The sequence below is a fragment of the Diabrotica virgifera genome, chromosome 3 (assembly GCF_917563875.1).
Source record: "Diabrotica virgifera virgifera chromosome 3, PGI_DIABVI_V3a".
Taxonomy (NCBI): domain Eukaryota; kingdom Metazoa; phylum Arthropoda; class Insecta; order Coleoptera; family Chrysomelidae; genus Diabrotica; species Diabrotica virgifera.
This window is the reverse complement of record NC_065445.1, coordinates 63,647,904-63,674,959: the sequence shown is the minus strand read 5'-3', so window position 1 is coordinate 63,674,959 and position 27,056 is coordinate 63,647,904. Positions and strand designations below refer to the sequence as shown.

The following is a 27,056-nucleotide window of genomic DNA, read 5'->3' as shown; positions in this document are numbered from 1 at the left end:
ATAATCCATTGTAATGTCTTTAAAAGGTTTCATTATATCAGTTTTCATAAAATAACTTCAAATAAAATCAACATTTCATTTAATATTTACTGTGGCCGGAACCGGTACTTGGAAATCGTATTAAGTTTCAGCTTAGGCCATTACTGTGGCCTCAACCGGGTATGCATGTTTTGATTTGCGGCCACTGTCGCCAGAATTAGCACATTTTTATTAATTTGAGTATTAAATTAATATTTGAAATAATTGAACCCTCTTTACTGACATTTCGACATACTGAAAGGAAGAACAAATATAGAAATTTTTACATTTTGATATCAACAAAATATTTTACGTTTTCTATAGTTTTTAACTTAAGACAAGAAATTTCAACTCGATTTTGCTTTTATTATTAAACTATTTAATAAAACTAATTAAAAGTTAGAGAATTTCATTATTTGCTTATCTAGAATTAGAAGCCCATTGAAAACAAATGTGTTTCAATATAATTTTTTTTTCAGTGACAAAATGGCAACAATTAAAAAAAATGAAAAGTGCAGAAAACAAAAGGAATTAAAACGCCAATTGTTTAATTATACACCAGAAGCATTAAAAAATGCTTTAGATGCAGTTAGACTTGGCATGCCTGTTCAAACCGCTTCCAAAACATTTCATATCCCCAGAAGTACCCTTAGATATAAATTAGATGGTAGTCGGCCGGAAACAACTGGTAAAGTAGGACCAACGTGTGTGTTGGGAGATGATCTCGAAAAAACATTATGCTCATGGATGAAAACTTCGTGTGAAAGAGGTTTCCCGGTGACCAAAGATGGACTGTGCTATTCTGTTCAAAAAATATTGAATGAGAATAAAAGAAAAAATCCTTTCACCAACAATCGGCCCGGCCGCAAATGGTTTGATAGTTTCATGACGCGACACCCAGAACTTTCAGTCAAACAATCCGAGTACATCAGCAAAGCTCGTGCAGCTATCACACCCGAAAAAATTAAAAAATGGTTCCAAAATGTTTTAGTTGATCTTGGAGATGGTGTTGCAGTATTGGAAGATCCCAAACGAATCTGGAACATGGATGAGACATCATTTTATCTTAACCCTTCAGGTAGTTGGGTAATTGCAGAAAAAGGTAAACATGTATATGCCACCTCAGCGAACAGTGACAAAGAAAACATCACCACTCTCATTGCCGTGAATGCGCAGGGCGATTATGCCCCCCCATTAACAATGTACAAATTTGAAAGAATTCCATCTACATATTTTAAAGCAGCACCACCTCATTGGGGGATTGGGAAGTCAAAAAATGGATGGATGACAGCAGAATCATTCTTTGAATATTTTCAGAATGTGTTTCATCCATTTTTAATTAAACAAAACTACGTTCTTCCTGTAATTGTTTTCTTGGATGGACATACATCTCATTTAAGTTTACAATTAAGTAGATTTTGTCGCGATCATGGAATTATAGTTGTTTGTTTATATCCGAACACCACACACATCTTACAACCATTAGACGTTTCCCTATTTTTCCCTCTAAAGTGTCAATGGAAGAAAACATTAAGAACCTACAGATTGGACAATGACGGAAGGGAAATACAAAAACAAGACGTTCCGAATGTATTACACATGATTTTATCGAAAGTATCCTTTAAATCTGCAATAATTAATGGATTTCGAAAGTGTGGCCTTTATCCATTTAATTCGGAAAATGTAGACTACAGTAAATGCCTGAATCAAAGTAAAATCTCGTTTAGTTCTTTAGATCAATCAGTAAACAAGTCTGAAATATCTGAAATATCCAGTTTTAATTTTAAGGAGGAATGTCTGTCCTACTTAGAATCGAAGATAGAAAATACAGTTCTAGATGAATTTAAATTTCAATATAATCAAGGAGAGAAGACTAGTATTAAACAAGCTGAAATGCTATTTGATGTATGGACAAAGATTAAATGCGATTTGAATGAAAGTTTACCTACTCTTTCATTCAATTCGCATTTACCAAATGCCGAAGATGTCATGGAATTTCCATTTCCAGAATTTCAACATATTACAGCTGAGAGTTCAGTTATTGAAGATAATGAGTCATCATTAGTTGTAGATAATTTGGAACTTACGGCTACTGGGGTATGTAACATACTTAGCGAAATGTTTCCTGAAGATAATAAAACCCAAGAGTTACCTGAAGCATCACTTGACTTAGTTGAAATGTTACCAAGTGTTATAAACATAGAACAAAAATTAGAAATGGAAAAGAATTCAGAGTTTGATACTACAATAACATCTGATATTAAAAGTGAATTAAAGGAAAGTTTAGAAAAATCTAGTAATAAAATAAATATTTTAAGCAATATATTAGTAATACCCCAGCCAAAGACAAACGAAAAATCTAAAAAGAGAGAATATGTCTCAAGTGTCTTGACATGTGAACGCTGGCTTGCTGATGCTGAGAGAAAAGAACTGGAGAAAGAGAATATAATTAAGAAAAAAGAAGAAAACAAGAAGAAAAGAGAAGAAAATCGACAGAAACGTGTTGTAGCACAAGAAATGAAAAAGAACCTAAAAATATATAAAAAACAGAAAACAGAAATTACTCTTGAAAACACACTGAAAAAAAATGAAAAGCAGAAGACAGAAATTGCACTTGAAAACACCCTGAAAGAAAACGAAAAGCAGAAGACAGAAAGTGCACTTGAAAACACACCGAAAGAAAATGAAAAGCAGAAAACAGAAATTTCACTTGAAAACACATTGAAAGAAAATGACTATGTCATTGTAAAATACGATGACTCATTCTATCCTGGTGTAATTACCAAAATTGATAGTAACGATTATGCTGTTTCAACAATGGTCAAAACGTTGAATCACTGGAAGTGGCCAGAAAAAAAAGACGAGCTTATATACGAAAAGTGTGACGTTGTTCAGACAATTTCTGAACCTAAGAAAATTAATTCTAGGGGAATATATGATGTACCCGAAATGTCTAATTTAAAAAAAAAGTGGTGTTAATTACCCTCGTCATCTAAGTTACCTACCTTTAATACGATTTCTTTTACAATATTTTTTATATATGTGTTATATGTGTTTTTTATTATCTCATGTCCAAATAATAAATGACTATTAACCTACTTTTTATTTACTTTTATTTACACTTTTCTTATCTTCATCTTTATTATTTTTTATATTTCATTTTTACTTTTTTTATCATGGCCACAACTGGTGCACAACATGGCCCCTATTGGTACTTTTGTGGCCGGAGCTGGTGAAATTAGCTTCGATGATTTTAAATTGTTTTTACTTTAAATTTCTATAATAGTATCCGATGTTCACAGTTTTAAATTAATTTAGAAATATATTATAAAAGTTTAGTCCGTAAATCATTCGAAACTTAAATTCATTTTTGATACGACAAAAGATTTAATACAAAGTTTAGCTTAAAGTGGCCGCAACCGGTACCTCTACCCTATTGGAGTAAATATTAGAGCAAAATACTTTCGTACTTCTTATGTTGCGTACTAAAATATTCGTCGTCGCGATAATACAAAACAGTCGTATATTTGTGGAATACACCATATAGCTAAATTTTTAATTTTAGAATACAGGGTTGGTCTAAACTCGGAATGAGTATTTTCTGAGTTTGCTTAATTGGAGCACCCTGTATTTTAGTACTGTAATGATATAATATGGTAATTTTTTATTTCTTAAGCATTTCCTATACCTAACTGCTTTATTTTGTGAGTTATTGGTGATTCAAGCCAAATATTATTTGCAACAAAAAATATGTGAAATTTTATTAGGTTAGCCGTGAACATAAAATGTTCGCAAATAATTCAATAGGAAATAATTTTTCGGAAATAGATACATATTAATCTAGAGTCTAGAAGTCTAGACTGATCCAAAAAATTAGCAATAATTGTTGAGCTATTAAAATACCTACGTAGTTAAGATTGTTAGTGCGATTAACAATTAAGCACAAATTAAAGCAGTTATTTATAGAGAATGCTTAAGAAATAAAAAGTACCATAAAATATCATTTCATTACAATACTTAAATAAAGGGTGTTCCATTTAACAAAACTCAGAAAATATTCATTCCGAGTTTCGACCAACCCTGTATATCAAATTCAACATTTAGCTACACTAATAATTTTTAACAATAGTAGACTATATTAAAAATGATTTGAACATAAATAAAGTTTTTGATGTCAAATAAAAAATTCTACAGGGTGTGAAAACTGCTACGAAATTAATAAGAAAACGTAATTATCTTTTAAACTACCCTATATAATATTACAAAACCTCATATTTCAGAAAGAAGACATGGAAGAGAATTCAGAAATGTAATAATATACAGGGTGTTCCATTTAAAAAGACGAAGTTATAAGCAACTTCCGGTATAACTGAAAGTAGGAAATAGATAAAATATTTTCATTAAATAGACCACTCTTCAAAACACTCCATTCCAATTTTCATGATTCTGTTTTCTTTAGTTCTGGAGATATTTTTAATAGGAAAGTTTATCTGCCTCACCCTGTATGTTAAGTCAAGCTGAAAATGTACCTATACTGTTACGTTGTTCTAAGATCTAAAGTAACGATTAATAAATAGTAATATGCTAGTGGGCAACTGCGAAACTTGCAAGACTCTTGCTGCAAGGCCAAGACCAAGACCAAGACCGGGAGTGCAATACCAAGACCAAGACCAAGACCAGGTGTATTGGTGCAAGACCAAGACCAAGACTCTTTAAGTCTCGTCTTGGTCTTGCATTTGGGCAACACTAAATTATACATGTTTAATGTATCGAATTTCCTAAAGCTGTTGTCCGATTTGAGTGATTTTTTTAGTATGTCAAAGTACGTATCCATACGGGGTGCTCTGTGCTGTGCTCGATGTAACCGCTCAAATGGATACGGCCTGCGCTCCCCTACATATAAACCGCAAACCGGTTGAACGAAGAGGGTGAGCGCCGAGCGGCGAGCACCAACGTATCCACTATGTGGAGCTGCTGCACTGAGCACGTTTATAGCCTTATTATTTAAGAATATCAATGTAATAATAATATTGTTGCTAGACAAGTAAATATCATTTTATACCGGGTGTAACAATCATACTGTGTATTTTCCTTAAAGTTCGGAACACTGTGTGGAATATTATAGCACAGATAAAATATTGATTTAAAACTCAATTGTAGCGAGGCTTTCTTAACATTTTATTTTTTGATTCATTTGCTTATATTGGACAATCAAAAAGTTAGGTACTTTAACAACTAGCCATGTTCTTCTCAATGCAGGGTGTTTCTAAATAAGTGCGACAAACTTTAAGGGGTAATTCTGCATGAAAAAATAATGACCATTTGCTTTAACCCGGCAGTGGTCGCTATATGAGATTTTCTCTCACGGTTTCAGAAAATTGAGCACAACTTTTTTTGGGGAAATTATACGCGTTGTAGTTCCTTCTAGTCTCCTAAGTATTCTCCCTCGACAATCTAATAGACTCGTCCGCTCAGATAGTGACTCAGTTGACTTAGTATCACCAGTTTGCTGAGTCAGTGCGCTTCATGTGAGACATTCTCTCATCGCGCGACCACCGGCGCCACCAACTGTGTATAAAAACTAATTTTATTTGGGCACTTAAAACCTGAAATAATATCCTTTTATAATGTAACAAAGGCCTCCGTGGATGTGGTCGATGAAATGAAAACCCTATACCTATTCTGTTTCACGTTTTAGTTGTAGATGGCCACTTACCATATACTTTTCAATATGAAATATTGGCGGCATCAACAGTCACATTGTATGTAAAGATAATAATAATAAAACAGAAGAACGTCGTGTCTTTTTAAAAGAAATTGGCTTTATCATTGATGAAACCTCATCTTATAAATCGTTCGACAATTCCAAACTTAACTTTAAGCCTTCGGAATTATATTGCAAGAATTGCCAAAATAACATTACGAACTCATCACAACCTGAACCATCGGATATTCAGTTTTGATCATTTTGCCCTCGCCGCTAAGGCCTTGTTCATACAGGGCGGTTTGCCAACGTCGGCGTCGCGGTTTACCTGTTTTCCCCCTGTTTATCTTGGTGACTTCAAAGGTGGCATTAGGGTGAGATCAAGTAAGACAGGGGAAAACAGGTAAATCGCGGCGTCTACGTTGGCAAACCGCCTGCATATAAACAAGCCTAAAATAGAAAAGTAAAAAAAATTGTAATTCCTGTCATCAACCGCAATTTGTCCCGAGCATTCTTGTTATACTTGTATAAAGGGCGGTGCCGTAAATTATGAAGATACGGAGATTGAGTAATATTGGTTTAATTCCGATCATTTTTTTTTGTATCTTATCATATTATGTATAGGTACATATTATGTTATATTATTATGTTCTTATTATGATTATGAGTTAATAAAAGTATAAAATCTGTTTTCAAAAATTTTATTTTGTAAAAAAAGCAAAAGTTGGATATGTGAGAGAAAATCTCACGCGCGACCACTCGCGTACTAACCTACCGCGACCAATGCCGGGTTAAACATATGTCTACAAATGCTTCGTTTCAGAGATACGGGATGTTGAATTTTTTCTTACAAACTGACGGTTTATTTTTGTCGCTCTAAATCCGGTTGAGATATGCAAATGAAATTTGGTAGGTTTCAAGAGGTAGATAGTTATTGCATATTTTTTGACGTACAATTAAGAATTTTATAGTGACCATTGGCGTGCATACGGGTCATATTACCCATATACACGCCAATGGTGAATATAAAATTCTTATTTGTATGTCAAAAAATGCGCATATACCTCTTAAAACCTAGCAAATTCCATTTGCATATCTCAAGAAGATGAATGAAACCAATGTGGATATGATCCATATGCGTACTGTAGAAGACTGTTTATTTGTCGCTCTATTTGTTCAGACTGGATACAAACATGAGAGGTCTAATGTCCTGCAGTGGACTTAAAACGGGCTGATGATTATGGTGATGATCAGATACATGTGTTGTAGATGAAGTTGATTTGTGGACTGAATACAAACATGGCAGGCCTGGAGTGGAATTCAAAGGGGCTGATGATGATGAATGATGATGATCAGAATGTGTTCATTTATGAATTACTTTATGGATCAGTTGTGGGCTGCTGTGTATTCTGATGAGGGGATTGCATAGTAGATTTCTAATTTATTATAATTTGTTTAATATTTGCATCGTTTGTACATGCTTATTTTGTTTCTAAATACCTTGGTGATAAAATCAATTTTTTTCTTGATATCTTGAAAAAGTAGATTACCTATTCAATTTTAATTTCGTGGGCTTTGAAGAGCAGTGACCATATTTTGATTAAAAATTTTATCAAGGTATTTTTTTACAAAAAATGTTGGAACCTGCCTGCTAAAATATTTTAATAAAAACAGTTTTTATTCACAAAAAGGTTCGACCCTGCCAGGATTCGAACCTGGAATCTTCTGATCCGTAGTCAGACGCGTTATCCGTTGCGCCACAGGGCCATGTATTTCATCACATGAAAGTTTAAAAATACAGCAAATTATTGGTATTATTGATAGTAAATCATTATTATCGTTTTAGAAAATCGAACAGATTTAAAAATAATAATAATAAATAATATTTTGCCAAGAAGGAAATCATTTAAATAAAAATAAAATTTAGATCGTTTTGCAGAAAACTATTTACGAATGTGTCCCTGGCAATTCAACATTTTGGTTATAGATGGCGACACCATCATGAAAATAAAAATGGATCAGCTGGCCGCTTACAGTGAAGTTTGTTTAGTTGCTATTTTGAATTCAAGTTAGTAGGAACAATCCTCAAATTCAGAATAAGAATCAATAATTGTGTAATCAATAGTTTGTCCTACTTTGTGAGTGACATCATCTCTTAATTTGGAAAATGAATAGTTCTCATTTATCAAAAGGTAAGTAATATTTTTTTCATTCCTATATTATTAGCAAATACATGGCCACACATTTTTGTCTGCAGTCAGTCAAGTACCCTAAAATAGCAAATGTAAATAAAGTGATGTCATCAACAAATGCGTTATTTATGATTAATGTTGCAATTAAGACTGCAACATAACCGAAGGTCGTACATTGTACATACATTTTTTATTACAAGGAAGTAATTAATGTACCTACTGTAATAATTAGCCTTTGTTTATTGTTGTTAAAAGACACTGTACGTAAATGTATACTGGATTTTGGAATATACTTACAGAATATGCTATACATATAGACATGCCTGAAGAATATTTTTATATAGGTAGGTACCTGCATGTCCCTCGTGCATTTCATACTGTTGTCGCATACTTATGCCGACCGGCGTTTCCATATTTCCGAAACAAACGTAACAGATATAATAAAGAAGTAGTTTTAATTAACTAAACTAACAAGCATTTACAAACATACCTTCAACAAGAATAAAAAAGTGCAACCAGTTTTTCGTTAGGTGTAAGTACGAACATGCCTAATAATCTTAGAGGATGGAAAATTTTACCCCTCAAAATTTTCCATCCTCTAAGCAAATAATACATACCTACATACCTAGAGAGTAGGAAGAAAGTCAAATTCAATGAAATTTTTTGCCTTTATCCCCTAAAGACATGGGCGCCCATACCCATGAGAAGGGGGGCGTAGGCCCCCCTAGCTTTTCGGCTACTTTAAACTATATACATATTGTTATCCAAAGTATTTATAGTCCAAGGCGCATCTGTTTTAAGATGGACGTTAAGAGGTGACTCAAATTTTTTTGCAGAAATTGCTTGAAAATAACTCAAATAATAATATACAGTGCTAGTCAAAAGTCCGTACCCCCCCTCTTATCTTTTGAACGGTTTTACCTATAATAGTGAAATTTGGATGGAGGAAATTAACTGACATAAGCTTCTTAACTAGTTATGACAGGTGACGTAATAGTGACAGATGACGTTACAGAGCCACTGTGACCGATAATTTTAAATGGGACCTTATGGCAAGTGATACCTCGTTTGAAAGGTATTCAAAATACCTACTCAGCCATACTAATTTTTTTGTGTTTTAGTTGATTTTGATTTTGGTGAATAAATTAAATAAATATAATATTGTAGCTTCGCATTTAATTAATAAAAATTCAAATGTACGCCTATGGTTTTTTTGTCAAAAAAGTTGACGTTTTTCGATTCTCTAGTAGTTTTTACGTCAACGTCAACCTTTTTGACAAGTAATCATAGGCGGAATTTTGAATTAATTAAATGAAACTACAATTTTATATTTATTTCATTAATTCGTCAAAATTAGCTTAAACTTAAACAATATTAGTATGACTGAATAGGTATTTTCAATACCTTTCAAACGAGGTGTCACTTGCCATAAGGTCCCATTTAAAATTATCTGTCACAGTGGCGCTGTAAAGTCATCTGTCACTATTACGTTACCTGTCATGACTAGTTAAGAAGCTTACGTCCGTTTATTTCCTATCTCCAAATTTCACTATTATAGGTATAACCGTTCAAAAGATACGAGGGGGAGTACGGACTTTTGACTAGCACTGTATATATTTGAGTTATCCTCCCACTCAAAATGGTCCGGAACATTGTTTAAATAATCAAAATGTCAAAATATGGAGGAAAAATTCGATTTTTTTATTGGTTTTTTGATTAGAACTTTAAAACTATTCATTTCCGAGAAAAGTTGTACTGACATAAAAGTTGTGTAATTAAATTTCCTACAATATAGAATTGGTTAAAAATTTAAAAAATAGTCACCCTTGTTGCAGAATAGCAATAATTGCGAAAAGAACCATACAAAAACAAGTATTGGCATTTTATGTCTTTCAACCATTTATGCTACACTTAGGACCTTCATATTTTACCCTGTAAATTTCATTAAGATCGGTTTAATAGATTTTGCAAAATAAATTTTGCAATCCAGCTTTCGCAAAAAAAAAATTCATTTTTTTTTTAATGTTGCAGGACTGAAAATAAAGCAGATAGCAAGTTGAATTTTTTTGCTTATAGAAGTGTACTGTACCTTTCATTTGCAATTTGCAAAATTAAAATCGATTAATTACCACGGCGTCAGGAAATTTTTTAAATAAACATTAATTTTTGGTGCTACGCGCAGGACAGCGGTGTTCGATTCACACAAGTTGATTTCAACCAAAATTGTTTCCAATCTTTATCTAATATATTATTTTCTTAATCTATATTTTGTTGTATTTTAATATTTTAATTCCACAAAAATCAAACTAATTTTATTATTATTTGTGAAATATTGTTTAAACAGTTGCATATGTTTAAAAATAATAAACTTTTATTCTATAAGTTAAAATATATGAACAAAGAAAGTTTTTGCTAAAAAAAGTGTTCTTTCAAAGGATAGAGTACCTATGTGTTTTTATTTTGCAATAAACAAATTTATTTATTTATATCGAAATGTAATAAAAATTAAAATGTATCAATCATTATCAAAGGTCATTGGAATGCCCAATCAGAGCAAACTATCCGCTGTCCTGCGCGTAGCACCAATAATTAATGTTTATTTAAAAAAATTCCTGGCGCCGTGGTAGTTAATAGATTTTAATTTTGCAAATTGCAAATGAAAGATACAGTATACGTCTATACGTAAAAAAAATTCAACTTGCTATCTGCTTTATTTTCAGTCCTGTAACATTTTGAAAAAATGAATTTTTTTTGCGAAAGCTGGATTGCAAAATTTATTTTGCAAAATCTATTAAACCGATCTTAATGAAATTTACAGTATTGTTGTACTGTATCATAAGTTTTTCTGGGTGAAATATGAAGGTCCTAAGTGTAGCATAAATAGTTAAAAAGCGTAAAATGCCAATACTTGTTTTTGTATGGTTTTTTCGCAATTATTGCTATTTTGCAACAAGGGTGACTATTTTTTAAATTTTTAACCAATTCTATATTGTAGGAAATTTAATTATACAACTTTTATGTCAGTACAACTTTTCTCGAAAATGAACACTTTTAAAGTTATAATCAAAAAACGAAGAGAAAATCGAATTTTTCCTTCATTTTTTGACATTTTGATTATTTAAACAATGTTTCGGACCTTTTTGAGAGGGAGGATAATTCAAATATCATTATTTGAGTTATTTTCAAGCAATTTCTGCAAAAAAAAGTGAGTCACCTCTCAACGTCCAAATGTACTAATATTTTTACAGATGCGCCCTGGTCTAATATAAAATGTAATGTGCAACAATCCTCACGTCTGCCCACCCCCCTAAAAATATTTATATGGGCGCCCATGCCCCATGCCTAAAGACTTAAAGGAATAAAAATATCATTTTTATAGTAGGGTAGCCTTGGATGCTAAATTTGTAATTACTAAAGCGTTATGAGGACCTATTGGGCTGTGAAAATTAGGTCCTAACACCAAAAAAAGTAAAGTTTTCCGTTTTAGTGGGGATTTTCCATCTATCCATAATTCGAAAAAAAATGTCTCGAATAAAAGTTTCTTATTTTTAAGTAAGGAATCCAAATCTACAGTAAAAAATGGGGGATCCTGTTTAAGATTTTAAAGCCCACCCTGCCTTCTTGGTGGGTAAGGTTTAGTGTCGTTCGATAGATTTTTAAAAATATTGAACACGTATTTTTAGTTTTTCGATCTGATGTTCATTTCGCGAAATATCGCGGGGTTCCTATTTAAAATTTTAAATTTTAAATATTCATAAATTTACAAGACAAGGACCAAGAGAAACGGAAAAATCAATAATCGACTACATACTGATAGAACGCAATAATAGAAGGGCACTCCAAGACATAAGAGTTAGAAGAGGACCGGAAATAAGCAGTGACCACTACTTATTAGAAGCTAAAATAAAACATAGGATAGAACCCCAAACTAGAGCAGCAGAAAATAGAAAAAAGATTGAGTTCGAAACAATTAAAAACTATAAGCTTAGAGACAAACAAATAGCTCAAAAATACGAAGAACTGACAAACTTAAAAATAACAAACTTGATGAGATCAATACAGATAAGCAATTTGGAACAAAAATGGCAACTACTCAAAGATATACTAATTGAAACGGCAAAAGAAGCGTGTGGGGTTTACAGGAAAAACAACAAAACTAAACAAACGAGCTGGTGGAATGATGAAATCAAAAACCATGTAAAAATGAAGAAGAAAATGTGGGAAAAGTACTTAGGGAACAAAACCGAGGAAAATTACGATAGATACAAAGAAGAAAGAAAGAAAGTAAGAGACATGATAAAAATAGAAAAAGAAAAGACCTGGATACAATTCAGACAACAGATGGAATACAACAGTAAAGAAAATCAGAAACTTTTCTATCGAACAATGAAAAATATAAGAATAGACAAACCAACAAGAGATACAAGAATAAAAAACACAGATGGAACAATAATAACAGACGATCAAGAAATAATGGAACGATGGAAGCAACACTTTCAAGAACTACTAACTAGTAATGAAGTAAACAGAGAAGAGAACAACGAAGAAAATGAAGAAAGAACAGAACAGGAAGAAAACACAGATGAAATAACAAACGAAGAAATAGAAACAGCAATAAAGAAACTTAAAAATGGGAAATCTCCTGGACATGATAGAATAACACCAGAAATGCTGAAGTATATGGGACTGGAAGGTAGGAAATTGCTCAGAGAAATATGCAATGAGGCATGGAAGAAAGAAGAAATACCGTCGGACTGGGAGATGGGAGTAATACTGCCCATACATAAGAAAGGAGATATCAAAGAATGTAACAATTATAGAGGAATTACACTATTATGTACGGCACTGAAAGTATATGAAACAGTATTAGAACAAAAGCTGAAGAATATAATAGAAACGACACTAGAAGAAGCCCAGAGTGGTTTCCGGAAAGGACGAGGGGTGCAAGATCACATATTCACAGTGAAGCAAATAACAGAAAAAACACTACTGACTAAAACCAAAGCGTACATGGCCTTCATCGACCTAGAAAAAGCATTCGACAGAGCGAAAAGAGAAACAATATGGAACAGTCTAATTAGAAGAGGAGTTGATAGAAAACTAATAGAAGTCATCAAAAGTCTATATAAAAGAAACACGAATTACATAATGCATAAAAATATGAAATCGCAACAATTTAAAACATCTGAAGGCTTAAGACAAGGAGGAGTCATGAGCCCTACACTCTTTAACATCTTCATGGACGAAATAATCAAAGAATGTATACCACAATTAAAAAAGCTACATGTAGGTTACCGAAACCTAGAAAGAATAGGAATATCAGAATGTGCATTTGCTGATGATGTAATTGTCATGGCAGATAAAGAGGAAGATCTAAGAAATAATCTACAAACATGGAATGAGGTATTAAATAGGCATGGGATGAAAATAAACACACGCAAAACAAAGATTATGGTAGTAGCACAAGAACAACCCGTACTAAACATACAAATCAATGGAGAAACAATAGAACAGGTAAACTACTTTCAATACCTGGGAGTAACAGTGGAAAACAACGGAAAACAACACAAAGATATAGAAGAAAGGATTAACAAAACGTCTAAAATATTCCACGCAATTAACAACAAATTTTTAAACAAAAAAGAAATATCCAGAAAAACCAAAATAACTGTCTTCAACACGATATACAGACCAGTACTTACATACGGGTGCGAGTCTTGGGTATTAACAAGAAGTATGAAGAGTAAGATCCAGGCACTGGAAATGAAATACCTAAGACGAGTAAAAGGAGTATCAAAAAGAGACAGACTAAGAAATATAGATATACGAGCGGAGCTCAAAACTAAACCACTCCTAGAATACATCGAAGAAAAACGGCTGAGTTGGTGGGGCCACATGAAAAGAATGAGAAGAAACATACCAGTAAGGAAAGTATGGGAAGCAAGAATTCAGAAAAAAAGAAACAGAGGAAGACCATCAGAAAACTGGGATACAACCATTGCGAAGATTATCCAAAAGAAAGGGAAAACCGTAGCAGAAGCAAGCAGACTGGCGCAGGATAGAAAACAATGGTCAAAGTTTGTGCACACGTGAATAGACATTAGTCCCGACACTGAAAAGTAAAAGGGACTTAAAAGACTATATATATATAATTTACCCCCACCCCTCTCCGTGGGGTGTCATGTTTGGTATAATTCGATAGATTTTTGAAAAGTATTGAATACATATTTTTTTAGTTTTTGATATGACATTCATTTCGCGAAATATTCGCTTTTTTGTGAAACTTTGTGACTCACCCATTTCCTTACTCTCAAATCGTCAGATTTTTTAAATATACACTGTTTTGTTCGTACTTAACTTACCTTATCTTAATCTGACGATTTCGAGTTTTTCTGAGGATAGATTTTTTTTTTCGGCCGCCCCTTAACGATCTCCCCTGTATTAAGAGCCAATATATAATAGTTGTTTATGTATTGGGACCGTGCAAGTTCGGAAAAGCGACACCTGGTTTCTTCGCTCTGCACTTTTATTCGCACTTTTAATTATATTGGCCAATCATATGGTCCTGGTTGCTGGATAATTGTCAAGGCCATAGTCCAAAAAAATAATAAGAAGAAAAAATAAGATTCAGGTTATGTTATTAAAACGTAAACAATTATTGTATGTAGTAAATAAAATTAGATATTAAAATGCAGTAATGCAAGCAAAATACAATTAATTACATTTACCTTTATATAATAATTGCATATCATATCAATATTGTGGAGCAATATATAATTTTTTTTTCATTGACAGTAGATATAAAATATACGTCAATTTGACAATTTCAATTGACAATGAATTATTTAAGAAAGTTACAATATTTCTCCGCTATTCTCGTTTCTCGTATCGCCTCCAAGTACTTACACACCGCGAATAAAGGGCATTAAATAGATGTTTATACCCCAAGGGCGGCAAGCTCGGGCCGGAGGCCCTCGGGTTTATATGTCGCCCGAGGGTAGGTATAAACATCTAATAATGCATGTGGTGCATACAAAACTTGTCATACCGGTTCATTGCATTAAGTTTTAATTTTATTTTATATTAATTAGAGGCAAATATGTATTTAATATTGTATCGCAGCAGGTATTTAGTACCGTTGCTAGGAAGATGATGTTGGTTAACCATCTGTTATTAACGTAAACGAAAGTTTTTTATGTGACATTGTCAAAAAAAGTCAGAATGCAAGAGAAATTCGATATTTCTGAAGAAATAGTTAAAAAAGCCAAAAAAAGCGACAGAGAATCTTTTACAGAAAAATCCAAAGAAACGTACAAGGGATATGCTAAATTTCAACAATAGATGGCAGAAAATAATATTGAACGCGTAAATGTTTGATTTTTGTTGTTTAATATTGCAATAATTTCTTTATGCCCGCCCGGGCATCACTGGCGGATCCAGGGGGGTGTCACGGGGGTCATGACCCCCCATAATTGTAAACCTACGTATCCTAGGGTTGGTAAGACTAAGTATCTCGACTGTTTTGTTATGTTTTGGATGACTTTCATCTGTTTTGTCTGCTTCATTTGTGGAACATCCAAACAGATGAGTGACGTTTACTTTCTGATTCGTCTTAATAAATTCGCAACTACTAATGTTGTACGCGGTTTTTGAGTTTCATTGATTGACGCTATCAGTTTTTTTATAACAATTTACCATTTCTATCATTCTTCAGTTTATGTATAGCCTTAACCTTGAACTTAAAATAGGAAAAGTAATTATTGACGTTGTCCTGAGTAGTGACTGACATCCGTTTTTAGAGCACCTACTCTTGTTAGATACTTACTCGCTAAAATTAATCTGTTCACGTTTTAAGGCTAGTGCATAAGCAGATTACAAACCGACTAATTTTTTAGCAATTCTACTGCACCATACCTTTTTTATTCAATTCTAAATATTTTTCAAAGTTCAAATGTATTTTTTTTTTAATTTTTCCAAGTGGGCCGGAAATTGACTAACAAATAACATAAAAAAAAAACAGTTTCACCGAATCACTTCAGAATCAATTGTTTAGACGTACTCATCGAAATAAAAACTTTTGCTCTCTTGCTATTTTTTTTTGTTTCGAAAAATGCTTGCTTTTCGATTTATTAACAGTTTTTTGTTGAAAAAATGCGTTAATTAATGATTTTTGGGATTTTTTTCTAAAAAATTCCAGTTTTTGGCTAACTTGTCAAAGTGGATCGTTGTTTCTAACTACAAGACTCCGTTGATTTTTTAGCTTCAATCAGTGGCGCCCTGTACGCCCCCATATAAAAACAAGCTGAAAATGCGAGCATTATCATAAGTTTATCGAACACTGATGATGATTTTTTATAAAAATCGAAAACGTTTTGTTGTGATGTAGCCCTTTTAAGGGATTTTTAATAAAAAAAAATGTATACCTTTTACAAAGAATTTCTTTCCAATTTTGTGATTGATGGTATACAGCCAACTACAGGAAAACTTTTTCTTTTCCTTGTGGATTTTGTTTATAAATTACTATTACGAAAAGTTGTTTAGAATTAAAAATTATGTTTCAATTTGCAATTATATCATTCTAATTTAAATGTTGTGAACTATAAAGATACTTTACTCAAAATTCATAATTTTTATATACCTCGTATGAAATTAATAAAATTTTATATGTGATGGTTACATCATAAATCTTAGACCATGAAGAGCTTTTTATGAAGAATAACTTTTCTTCGTCAAATTAAAAATGCAAGAGTTATAAAGGAAAATGATGATTTAAAATAAACGTTATTTTCGTTTTCAGCACCATCAAAACCTTAGGTTAGACGAAAATTAGCCATTCACCACACCGTGATCAGTATCTTGAGAAATAAGCGTTATTTTAAGAGTGCCACTCGTCTATAAAGTCACCTAACTTTTTTCTTATTGCATAGTTTGACTTGAAATTTTCCAAAAAACTTCTTCATGAATTATATTTTATTCCTGTGTTGGTGAAAATTATAAACTAAAAAGTTTGTCACTCAACTTTTTTAAGTAAACATGAAACTAACGAAATCTGACCACAAAATGTTTAAAAATTAACAACTCCTCTTTTAATTTGTTTAAACACTTTGAATAAAGCACATTGTTATTTAAATACTTCAAAGATGACACAGAAAATTTTCAAAAAGAAATATTTACAGCGACCAAAGGTACAGCGAGGTAAAGTCGAAAAATCATTAAAATTGATTTTTCGCATTTTTGCATAAAATCTCATTTTTTAACATTTACCACCAAGTCTAGATAAAAATAAACTTCATATTCAGATTCAGCGGTATCGAAAATATAAAGAATCACCAAAATTGGTCATTCATATTAAAGTTGATTTTCGGGTCGGTATAACGTAATTTTAGGAGTTGCTACTGCTCGCCTAAAAATGGAACAGTCTATTTATCATTAAAGGGGAGGCCGTATACTCGTACAAACCTTTGTTGTTAATAAATTATTGCTTTCAAAATATACTCAAATTGTATTTTTAAACATCTTATTTATTTTATATAATAATTAAATTCACTATAAAATGTCATTTATATTTTATTAATAGCTAATTTAAAATTTAGTTTGACATTCACGAAGTGTCAAACTTAAATGTAAATACCAAATATACTATGCTTTGCTTAACAAATTCAGATTAAAACTAGCCTACTTACTAATAGCAACGATTTCAGATGACGTTTAGTGTGTAGTGTGTCGGAAGAAAATAAAAGGATTGTGACGTCATATTTTAGATTTTGAGGTCGATTATCTCGAAGACGGTTAGAGATATCGAAATGCCGTTTTCAGATTTGGATTCAGAAGACAAAACTACGTAAGAAGCCATCGATAAATCTGCTCTAAGTATTGCAGGAGCGGCAACGCAATAACACACACACTTTGCGAATTTATAAACGAAATGTTTTCGTTGAAGAACATAAAAAGACACGGTGCATATTGACATTAATTTATGTTATATGTACTAAATAGTTACGCCGTTTATTATTAAAAGTAGGTATTAATGTGTTTGCAAAAGCTATATTATTGCCACTTGTTCGAAATATTTATTATTTCTTGTGCTGTCACTTCACAAGTCTATAATATATAATTTTGTTTTCGATTGATCTATGCTCTTGCTTTTGCCGCGAAAGTTTTTCCACCTTTTTTAATTTACTTGTTTACTTGTGTAATAATTTGCGTTAACAATGCATGTTGACTGTGATTAAGGATAGTTCTATCAATTCCATGTATTGTTTTATTATAGTTACATAAGCTGATCTGTGTTAACTCACTTAAATTTTATTACTTAGGTTACAAAAACCTTATCATAATAACCTTAAATGCAATATAACAACAAATCTTCATTATCATATAGAACCGCTGAATCTAAAATATAGAAAAAATTGAAAAAAGAAATATGTATAAATAATTTACATATTATGGTGACATTATGGGAAATACTATTAAAAACTTGATTGTAATTTGCGAAAGACTACACTTATGCTAAATTGTTGAATCCCGTCTTCAGTTTTTATCTTTTTCTGTCAAAAATAATCCGACGGACCGTGTCGCGGCAGGCTAAGTGAAATAGAAAAATGTAACAGAAAAAGATAAAAACTGAAGGCGTGATTCAACGCAACATGAAACAGCGAAATGTCTCTCAAAATTTGTTATTTATTATCCTTAAGCTAATACCGAATCCTAATTTATGTCCTCTGTACCCAATTTTTATTATCGTGTGGAACGTCGACGTTTTTCCCATGAACTGTCGGTAAAATGACACGGTTCAAAGATATTTAACATACAGGTGCTAAAGCTTCCTACCTTCCGAAGGAGCTACGATCAGTGCCGTGGTAATTTTACTATGTAGTGGTCTAACCACGTTGTGTTATGAGTTTTATCATTGTATGATTTAACCAACTTAATAAAAATTCTATCGTCCATTGGTGGTGTATTATAGTCCTTACTCTGGGTCCGACAAATTTTATCAGTTGTTTATTAATTGCTTGGTAACAAGGGGTGCTAACAGTGTTCTCTTTACTTTGCACTCCTATATATTTGTACTGGTAAATTGGTTTTTTATTTCACTCAGCCCGCCGCGCCATAGTCCGTCAGATTTCTTTTTAACATGAAACCATAAAACATTCAGTTTTAGACAGTTTGACCCCTATTTTTTTCATAAAATGGTTTCTAAATTATTCGTTTTGCAGAATATTTATCTAGCGGTTCTTAACGCTTGTTTTGTGCTCACCTTTGTATGTTAAAAAATTAACAACAATCCATGTTTTTCTTAAAAATCATCGTTGTTGTCTTAGCAAACCTGTTTTTGTATAACTTGTATAAAAACTTGTATAAAAAATGTGGCATTATGTTCTTTTATTATTATTTTCACAAATATTACCTATGTAAAAGGAGATACCTTTCCTTTATGTACCTATATACCTACTCGAGGTTACACCTCCACCTACGTTTGTACCATTTCTACGGCTTTCTTTTCCTTTATATTACTAGATAACCTTAACACGATGCCTCGAGTCACAATAGACAAACAAAAATGTTTCTAAAAGATAACGGGACATTATTGGACGTACCTATGTGTTGAGTTTTATTATGAATTATAAATATGTGTTACTCTACTTATTACTACTTCACGTTTTTTTGGCATGGTATACGGTATGTCTTTTTGGTCCGTTCGTTTCAAATTTTAATAAATTCAGTTATCGCTGTTCTTCAAATATTCGGTATTTTTCGTAAACTCATCCTTTTTGGACTATTGCAAAGTGTATCCGCTTTTTCCACAATCATTCATGTTTATTGAATTTATTTGCAAATAACGTGTTAGGACTAGAAGAACCCACTCCACGCAACTATTCGTATTACTAAAAGAAAAACAATGCATACATATTTCCATATAAACTTATGCAACAGAGAAAAGAACACGGGATAAGGAACAAACGTGCAAAGAACTCAGGAAGGACGAAAAACGCGTGCATCGAAGAAAAAGGCGGACCTTGTAAAACCAGATCATGCAAGAGCTTCAATTGCTAAAAGGGTAAAATGAAACTAAAAAGTTCTATAATATCCTAAATGAGGCGCATAGTGCCAAAGTGGCCTAACTAAAAAAAAATGATATTTGAGTTAATAACACCGAGCGTTAGTATTTTTATTAATCTATCGTGTGCAATAGTGGCCCACATCGATTTGATTAAAATGACGGTAGAGGAATGGTCAAGGTCACTTTGGCGTATTACGATTTGTTGACAAACGGTTGTGCAGTAATAGCCCAACGTTCGTGCCTATCTATGTGTTTCAATTTCTCGTGTGCACTAGTGGCCTATCTTTTAACCTTAAAATTATTATTTGTTTTTTAACAGCTCGTGTATACTTTAATTGTTTAACTGTAGTTATTTGGAAGTTTCATTATGGATATTCCATCCACATCAGGTAAATATATTATCCAGATAATTTTCTTAAGTAGTAATATTATTAAAAGTAAAAGCAGACATTTTGGAATAAGGTGTTAAAAAGTATATTTTAATGCACGGCTGAATTACTGTAACTTATCTCTTTCAGGCAAAAGCAATAATATCTTTGATGACAGTGATATCTCTAGTATTGATGATCCATTTGCAGATTCAGGTTCCAGCTACAATCCTTCTGATATAGAAGAATCGTCAAGTGAAAAAAGTACAGGTATTTTATTATTATTATAATCGTTTGCGAGAAACTAATAAACTTTGTTTTAGCTGAAAATGAAAAGGTGCTGGTGGCTGATGAGAATTTACAAAGCAATTTTCAGTCTAACGATATTGCAAATCCTGGAGAAATTCCAAGAAGTAAGAAACGTGGTCCTCGGCGCAAATTTGCAGATAAAAGTCAATGGCAACGTAATATAAGAAAAAAATTACGAAACAGTGAACGTGAGTATACAACCATTAAGGGTAAGGTAGTTGCTGCCAAACAATTTGATCCATCCGACTGCCGCTGCTTTAAAGAATGCCATAAACTTATTACTCTTCAACAGCGTGAAACTATTTTTAAAGATTTCTATAAACTCACCAATTATGATTTACAGACGTCTTATTTATGTGGCCAAATCAAACTTACTTCAAAATTAGCCAATACTGCTCAAAGTGACTCCAGAAAATACACAAGACGATATTATTTGACAAGAGAAAGAGGCATAGAGATTCCAGTTTGCAAGGAGTTTTTTAAAAAAGTCCTGAGAGTTTCAGATGGTCGGCTTACACGTGCTTTGAATAATAAGGAGCAAGGTGGTACACCTTCTAAGGATAAACGAGGAAAAAAGGAGCCTCATAATAAAACAAGTCAGGAGAAACTTGACAATATTTTTAATTTTATTTCGAGATTCCCAAAATATCAGTCACACTATTCTAGAACAAAAAATGCCAATCTTTGTTATTTGGCTCCCACTTTAAATCTGTCAACTATGTATTCCTTATACAAACAAGAAACAAATGATCCTGCGTCACAATTTGTTTTTAGAGATGTTTTCAGAAAAAAATTTAATTTAACTTTTCATGCACCTATATCTGGCAGTCGTAGAAGATGTGACGAATTTGAACAAAAAATAAAAACAGAAACTTCTGAAGTTACTTTAGCAAGTTTAAAGTTAGAGAAAGAATTGCATCTTCGAAAGGCAGAAAGCGCACGTGCTGGGATGGCATTGGATTCGGAGTTGGGTAAAATAGCTGAAAACGATGTCACTATAATAGCGTTTGATCTCATGTCTACATTACCTACTCCTCATCTTTCAACTGGGGTATGTTACTACAAAAGACAGTTGTGGACATACTGTTTAGGTATCCACAACTTGTCAAGCAATCAGGCCCACATGTACGTTTGGCATGAAGCCATAGCATCTAGAGGACCTCAAGAGATTGGATCTTGCATACAGCGTATATTAAAAACTATGTTAACACGTCAAAATTAATTATGTATAGTGACCAATGCGGAGGACAGAATAGGAATATCAAAATGTCTCTATTCTGTAATTATATCATACAAAACAAGATATCAAAAGTCCAGCAAATTGACCATAAATTTTTGGTGTCGGGGCATTCATATCTAGCCTGTGACCGTGACTTTGGGATCATAGAGAAGAACAAAAAAACTTTCAATGATATCTATGTACCTGGAGATTGGACCAGAGTGATTAGGACAGTCAAAAAACAAAATCCATTCACAGTTGTAGAAATGACCAGCAACGATTTCGTGAGTAGTGTTCCATTAGAGAAAACCATTACTAATCGTAAAAAGACTGTCGAGGGTGAATCGGTCAACTGGTTAAAAATGCAATGGTTGCGATACTCTTTAACTGAACCATTACAATTACATTATAAAGAATCTAACAATCCGGATGTTATTTTTAAACATATAGATATTACGAAGCGCAATATATCTACGTTTATTGGAAAACTTCCACTTTTATACCCAAAGGGCAGAGACATTGAAGCAGCTAAATTTAGCAATTTACAAGATTTGTTGGTGTATGTACCACCCTATTTACATAACTTTTATAACAACCTAAATGTTAAAAACTCAGGTCAACGTATACAAGATAATGATGAAGATAATGTGTTTTACGCTATAGAAGATTCCGAACAAATAGTGGAATAAATGTTTATAAAAAAAAATTAGTTAAGGGCATTGTTTTGACTTTTGTTCATTTTTTGTATACAAGTATTGTAAAAATGTATTTTATGCAAAAACGCACTTTATTTTTTTTATTTATATAATGTTAGTGCAAAGGTGGCCTACAATTTTTTTTCCAAAAATGTTTTGAACATTTTTCTCTTTTGTGATATTAATGTAAAATGAAATTTATTAACTTAATTTAAGGTGTTGAAATTTAAAACTAAGGATAATAATCCTTACAGAAAAGAGAGTGGTCATATTTAATAAAAACTAAATCGTCTTTTTCTCAATATCAATTTTTACGAGTTAGGCCACTCTTGCACTAAGCGCCTCAAATAAGACAAGAAAATACATTAATCCACGGCTGACGATGTGTAGAGATAAACACGAACATCATACATCATACGTACAAAGCCCAATTTCAGAAATATGTTAGAATGTGGAAAGTGCTCTATAATTAAATAGAATATTTAAAAAACGAGCCTGTACCGCCATTAAGAACAAAAAAATACACTTTCTTCAAATAAACTTTTTTATTCGATGCCTAGATTTTGTGTCATTTTGGAACTACTAAAATTTTTTATTTCATTAGTAATTAGAATTAATTTGATTTGGTTTTTGCCGTTATCGTTATCTGTTGGAAGACGATGATTGTGATTATGTACGTCCTTGTTTATTAGTGTTGTTCTGAAGCTATTTCCTTGTGGCATTTTTATGATGAACTATTTAGATGGGAAATAAGCCACAATTAAATTGAACGTTTCGACGCCCAAATCGGGTGTCGTTGTCAAAATACAAAACGAGAAACTTAAAACAACAGGAAATAAATTCAACATTTCGACAACATTCAAAGCAACAAACACATTGAGATCTATTCTATCTACAACTAAACCTAACAGTGAACAAGAAAGAACAAAGAATTGCATTTATAAAATACCTTGTGAATTCGAACAATTTTATTTACGTGAAACATCAAGACCATTTAACGTTAGAATAAGAATAAGTGAACATCAGTCTTATATTAAAAATAGAGAATTTGATAGATCTCAATGTATTATTAATATTATTTATAATTTAAACATATTAAAGTCAGAATTTGGTATTAATTTTTGAAAGTAAATTAAATGTAAGACCAAATACTTACGATGTCGGGATAGTATCACGAGGTTTTTTCCTGGTTTTTCCCTCGTGATTTACTATGGAATCTCAAACGCGAGAATTTTACTGTGATCGTTGCATTTGGTTGTCTTTTTAAAGACAGATCACATATGCTATGATTTTTTTGTGACGGATATTCTTGAGTTGGGATTGATTTCATGTAATCGAATGAACTTTTAGTAAAGTCGTCCCAGGAACACAACTCACACTACACAAGGAATAAATATTGACGATATCATTTTAAAGTCTTTTACTTTAAAATGTATAATATACGTCTGAATTGCCAATATAAATGAGTCAGATTAAATAAATTATTAGAAGAGTTTTTTTACTTAGCAACAACATTTTTGTTTAATCTAGTAGTATTTTGTGTTTTGACAACGACACCCGATTTGGGCGTCGAAACGTTAATAAAATTATTTTTTCAATTTAATTGTGGCTTGTTTATTAGTTTACACTATATTTATCATAAACATATTGATAATAATATCAAAGTATGATCGAGATGTTCAATATGCAGTAATTTTGTAATATATAAATTAAGTAAACAAAATATTATTTAACAACTTCCTAAAATCCGACCGATTATCTCATGTTATCTCGGTAAAACTCAGCTACCCATAGCGATGTTTTTATAACATTCACAATTCACAACCTTAACCAATCCATATTACGTTAAAAAAAGTCCTTCCTCGGTGTGTGTTGAGTGTATCACGTTTATTTTCGTTTGATTACCTCATAGTCGTAGTTTTATGTTGTCGGAACGAGAGAGAAATGATATGCTCATAAATAATTAATTTTGTTGTGCCGCTAACCTTATTCCATTGCTATTTTTAAAATGAACTCGAAATACCTCTTCGAGTAGGTATCACATTGATGTTGAAAAAGAATGTGAAATGTTTTTATTATTATTTCCTAATGTTAAAATTTTTATATTGGGTACCTATATTAAAAATAAGTAGGTAACTTGAATAGTGTTCATAAACATGGAAATTTTTGTTTTACTTACTCCTTTTTATCTATAATCTATGATACATTATGAAGCTTTGTAATCACTTTGCATGATCTATTAATCAAAATTCAAAAATGTACTATTGGCATCGTGCAAGTTATTCGGAAGAGCGACACCTGGTGTCATAGTTCAGCAACATTTGTAGCACTTTTAATCAGGGCCGTGCCGTGCTATGATGCGGCGAGGCAGTCGCATCAGGCGGCATCACAAGGGGGCGGCATAATCAGTAAAATAAAAAAAAATGTCAGATTGTGTAAAAATGGTGTCAGAAACTATAGAAAAAATGAAAAGTTACAGACAATATGGCGAATGACCAACTTAAATAAAAATTTAATGAAATTGGAGAAAATCTTAATATCTATAAGTTCCGAATTTGCAGGTGAAAATGAAATTAGAGCCAAGAGAAAAAAGCGTTTATTTTATTACGAAAAATCTGTTAACGAGCTCTTTTGTTCATCTATATTTTAGACATTGCCGTTAATTCTTTGATTGATCGATTTTCGCTTCTAGAAACTCATAATAAAGATTTTAAATTTTTATATGATATTTTCAAATTTAGGGAAATGGATGACAAAACACTAGAAAAATATTGTATGAATCTTCATTCAATACTTTCAATAGAAAAAGAAAAGGAATCTGATATAGCGACAAACGATCTTCTAGAAGAATTGCGTGATATATCCTAAATAATGATACGATACCTTTAGAGGTTTTGAACTATTTCTGCTAAAATAATCTAATTTCTTCATACCCGAATGTAGTTGTATCACTAAGAATTTTATTAACACTCCCTGTCTCGGTAGTTAGTGAAGAAAGAAGTTTTTCAAAATTAAAAATTATTTACGAAGCTCCATAAAACAAACAATACTAAAAAATTTAGCACTTATTTCAATAGTGTTCTCACTGATTTTAGTTTCAAATATGTATTTCATTAAAAGAAACTTTTTCCTTTTTTTAAGGGATTTTATACTAAGCCCTCGGTAATAATGTAGTCTTTCATTCTGCATTTAAATTTTTCAAAACTATTAATTAGTTTTCTCAGAATTGGAAAAAATGAATGCATTTAAATAGCATTGGATTTCCTTAGACCCCCTTTAGACCCCGTTAAGAAAAATAAAAGCTAATTTTCAATAATATTTAAGGGGCGGTATTTCGAAGACTTGCATCATATTGGAAAGATGTACCGCACGGCTCTGCTTTTAATTACCTATTTTAGCCAATATTAAAATCCATAAGGAAAAAATTTCCTGGAGCTGGCTATATAAAACCATTAATTACAAACATTGAAGAAAAAAAATCTTCTGTGTAAAAGATAATTTATTTGAAAAGCCAAATAAAGGGCTACATTAAAAACAGAACGTTTTCGCTCTAAAGAGAGCATCATCAGTGTTCTAAGCAAGCTCTACATGCTAAGCCACCAAAAATACATGGGTCAAAACCCTTAAAATTTCGACTAAAAGTCTTACATTGACATGTTGTTCTGGCGATGGATGAAATTAAGAGATACCTCACTCAAAGCATCATATGACTATTCCACGAAGCATGTGGGTGGTTGAGTCGATTTCTCTGTCTTCACAAAGAGAAAGGTGAAAGCCAACTTGTAGGGAGTGGGGTGGAGTTAGTAGTAAGATATTAATAAAGGTTGGATTAAGAAATAGTTTAAAATTGAGGGTGAAAATTGAACACTTATTTGGACAAAACTCAAAATGCACAAAGAGTGATTTCATATTTTGTAGTTTGTTTCGTTTACCCTTTTTTTATTATAATTTTAGCAGCGTATTTAAATGTATGATGTTATTAACCTGTTATTTTTTTTGCTAATAGTACATATCTAGGTATTACCTATAAAATTTCGACTAAAAGTCTTACATTGACATGTTGTTCTGGCGATGGATGAAATTAAGAGATACCTCACTCAAAGCATCATATGACTATTCCACGAAGCATGTGGGTGGTTGAGTCGATTTCTCTGTCTTCACAAAGAGAAAGGTGAAAGCCAACTTGTAGGGAGTGGGGTGGAGTTAGTAGTAAGATATTAATAAAGGTTGGATTAAGAAATAGTTTAAAATTTAGGGTGAAAATTGAACACTTATTATGGACAAAACTCAAAATGCACAAAGAGTGATTTCATATTTTGTAGTTTGTTTCGTTTACCCTTTTTTATTATAATTTTAGCAGCGTATTTAAATGTATGATGTTATTAACCTGTTATTTTTTTTGCTAATAGTACATATCTAGGTATTACCTACTTGTTCTGTATCTATGCATTATTGATATGTACTTTTTGATTACGTCTTCGTGTTTATTG

At 32.1% G+C, this 27,056-nt stretch overlaps 2 protein-coding genes and 1 non-coding gene across 3 annotated transcripts in view; 2 read left to right on the top strand and 1 right to left on the bottom strand.

Annotated features, from left to right (window-relative positions):
• The first annotated feature begins 1,617 nt into the window (after positions 1-1,617).
• LOC126882498 (putative autophagy-related protein 11) lies at positions 1,618-2,997 on the top strand. Its single transcript, XM_050647463.1, has one exon. The coding sequence runs from the start codon at positions 1,618-1,620 to the stop codon at positions 2,995-2,997; it is 1,380 nt and encodes a 459-aa protein (XP_050503420.1).
• A 4,419-nt stretch (positions 2,998-7,416) lies between these two features.
• Trnar-acg (transfer RNA arginine (anticodon ACG)) lies at positions 7,417-7,489 on the bottom strand. Its single transcript has one exon. It is a non-coding gene; the product is annotated as a tRNA-Arg (tRNA).
• Positions 7,490-7,743: 254 nt separating this feature from the next.
• Positions 7,744-27,056, top strand: part of LOC126881092 (pyrimidodiazepine synthase-like) — a 43,648-nt gene continuing 24,335 nt past the window's right edge. Inside the window, exon 1 of the mRNA XM_050645132.1 lies at positions 7,744-7,914. Coding sequence (XP_050501089.1) covers positions 7,890-7,914 — 25 coding nt within the window. The 5' untranslated portion in view covers positions 7,744-7,889. The remainder of the gene's footprint in view (positions 7,915-27,056) is intronic.